Raw genomic sequence first — 2,250 nt, 5'->3', positions numbered from 1 at the left:
TAAATAAAAACATGCAATCTTAAAATTTACAAAAAAATTTTATTATTAATGTGTAATATATATGTTTAATGATAAATTATAAGAAATAATTAAATTAAATACAGATATATATATATATATATATATTACAATTGTATTATAGTACCAATATATATATAATATTCCTTTTAGTTTGTTATAATATATATAATTATTCTTATTATTGGAAATATAAATCATTTCATATATATAAATCTCATATAAATTAATAAAATAAAAATTAAAAAAAAAAAAATAAAAAAATTATGTAGTTTGATTTAAAAGTTTATTAATTTTATTAAAAAGCACATATTTATATTTATACTAATATTGTCTCATAAAATTAGAATAATATACAAAATCAACAAAAACAAAAAGAGAGAAGTTCAAAAAAATATATATATATATATACTAAAAAATAATAAAACAAAAGAAATGGAAAAAAAAAAAAAAAAAACATAAACAAATCGGTTCATATACAAATCAAATATATATATAATTCATTTATTATACATATTACACATTTTGTACTTCATAAAACACTATATTATTGTTTCTTGAGTTAAATAATAATTTTAATTATTTTCTAATTATTCAATTTTCCGTCTTATAGGATTTCATTTTCAATTTTGCTTCCTTTATAGCTTTTTCTATAAGGTCCATACAATCCATTTCTTTATTTTCACTTTCTCTTTTTTTAATGTTGGCCAATTTTTGCATCTTTTCCCCTAATAGTTTCATACCTTGCGCTCGTTTTAATAAGGTATCCTTATCTACATCTAATTCAATTAAAACCATTTTACAACTTGTTCTAACAGTTCCTTCGATAATATTCAAAAATAACGTAACAATTGTTGACATCAACGAATCGAATATTTTTTTGATATATGCTTCCATTGTTAATTTATTATTATAATCACTTTGTCTATTAATATTTTGTAAACTATAAGGTCCCCTATTACTACTCATACTACATATAGTATGAGTAGTACTTGTACTTTCATTATTTTTAATTTGTGTCATGTTATTATAATTCTTATTTCCTTCTATCATAAATGGAAGAGGATTCATTACAAAATTTGCTAACATACCCATGGTATTAAAAATACTTCGAAAAACACATTTATAATTCATTTTGTATCTTTTCTTATATTCCTTTTTTGCTGATCTTGCACCCCATCCCATAAATGTTGTATTCTTTAATATATAACATTTTGCTACATTCTCATATATCCATCCCACAGATTCTAAAATATGACCAGAAAAATTAGATTCAAGTAAATCGCCTAGTTCATTTTCCATTTGTTTCTCCCAATCATCATCACCATTTACATATCCCTGTAACCTATATTTTAAAGAAACTGCCAAATCAAATTCTCTGTTTTCTTGATCTTTCTTAAATTTATCAAAAAACTTATTCATAAATCCAAACATATTAAATATAATCCCATTGGCATGTCCTTTATTCATTGATCTCATTATAAAATTAAACATATATGTTAAATCATACACTCCAATATAATCACATAATTTTTCAGAACTAAACAACATCATAAATAAAAGAGATGGATCAATTAAAGTCACGTCATCAACACATTGCATACCTATACTATCATATTCAGCTCTTTTTTCTTTATCACTTAATATTTGATATGCTTCATTCACTTTTTGAAATTTTACTTTTGCTTCTTCATCTCCTGGATTTTTGTCTGGATGATACTCTAAAGCTAATTTATAATAGCTTTTTTTAATTTCACTTGAATCTGCATCTGGACTTACATTTAATATATCATAATATGTTGTGTCTGGATGTTCAAATTTGTTATCAGGAGATGAAATATTTTTTCTTTTTTTATCAAAATTGTTTTTTCTTTTTTCTTCCTCATAATCATTTCTTTCATGTTCGTTTTCATCACCAGCTTCTTTACTATGTGATGTATCTTTCTCTGCATCCAAAAAAAAAACACTTTCCTTCATATGATCCTCACAAAATTTTTCAAAAGATTCAGATAAACTATCTTTCTCATTTTCAACTGATAAATTATTATTATTTGAGTTCGTTGACATATTTTTTTTTGGTCTTTTTCTTGATTCATTTATATCATCAAGTCCTTGACTTTTCTTACATTTATCCACTTTCTTACCCTCTACATCTTTTTTACTTTTTTTAGATACGTTAGGTACTGTTTCGTTTATATTTTTATTAAAATTAATTGTTTCTAAAGATGACAT

The 2,250-nt window shown here is 22.8% G+C and overlaps 1 protein-coding gene across 1 annotated transcript; it reads right to left on the bottom strand.

The window, feature by feature from the left end:
* Window positions 1-612: 612 nt before the first annotated feature.
* PGSY75_0015100 (putative DnaJ protein) lies at window positions 613-2,250 on the bottom strand (the record flags this gene model as incomplete). The annotated part of the gene is made up of 1 exon (XM_018783289.1): window positions 613-2,250. A coding segment is annotated over one exon (1,638 nt), but the record flags the coding sequence as incomplete, so codon positions are not given.

The sequence above is a fragment of the Plasmodium gaboni genome (assembly GCF_001602025.1).
Source record: "Plasmodium gaboni strain SY75 chromosome Unknown, whole genome shotgun sequence".
Lineage (NCBI taxonomy): Eukaryota > Apicomplexa > Aconoidasida > Haemosporida > Plasmodiidae > Plasmodium > Plasmodium gaboni.
The sequence above is the reverse complement of the archived record's forward strand: the minus strand, read 5'-3'. Positions and strand labels throughout refer to the sequence as shown.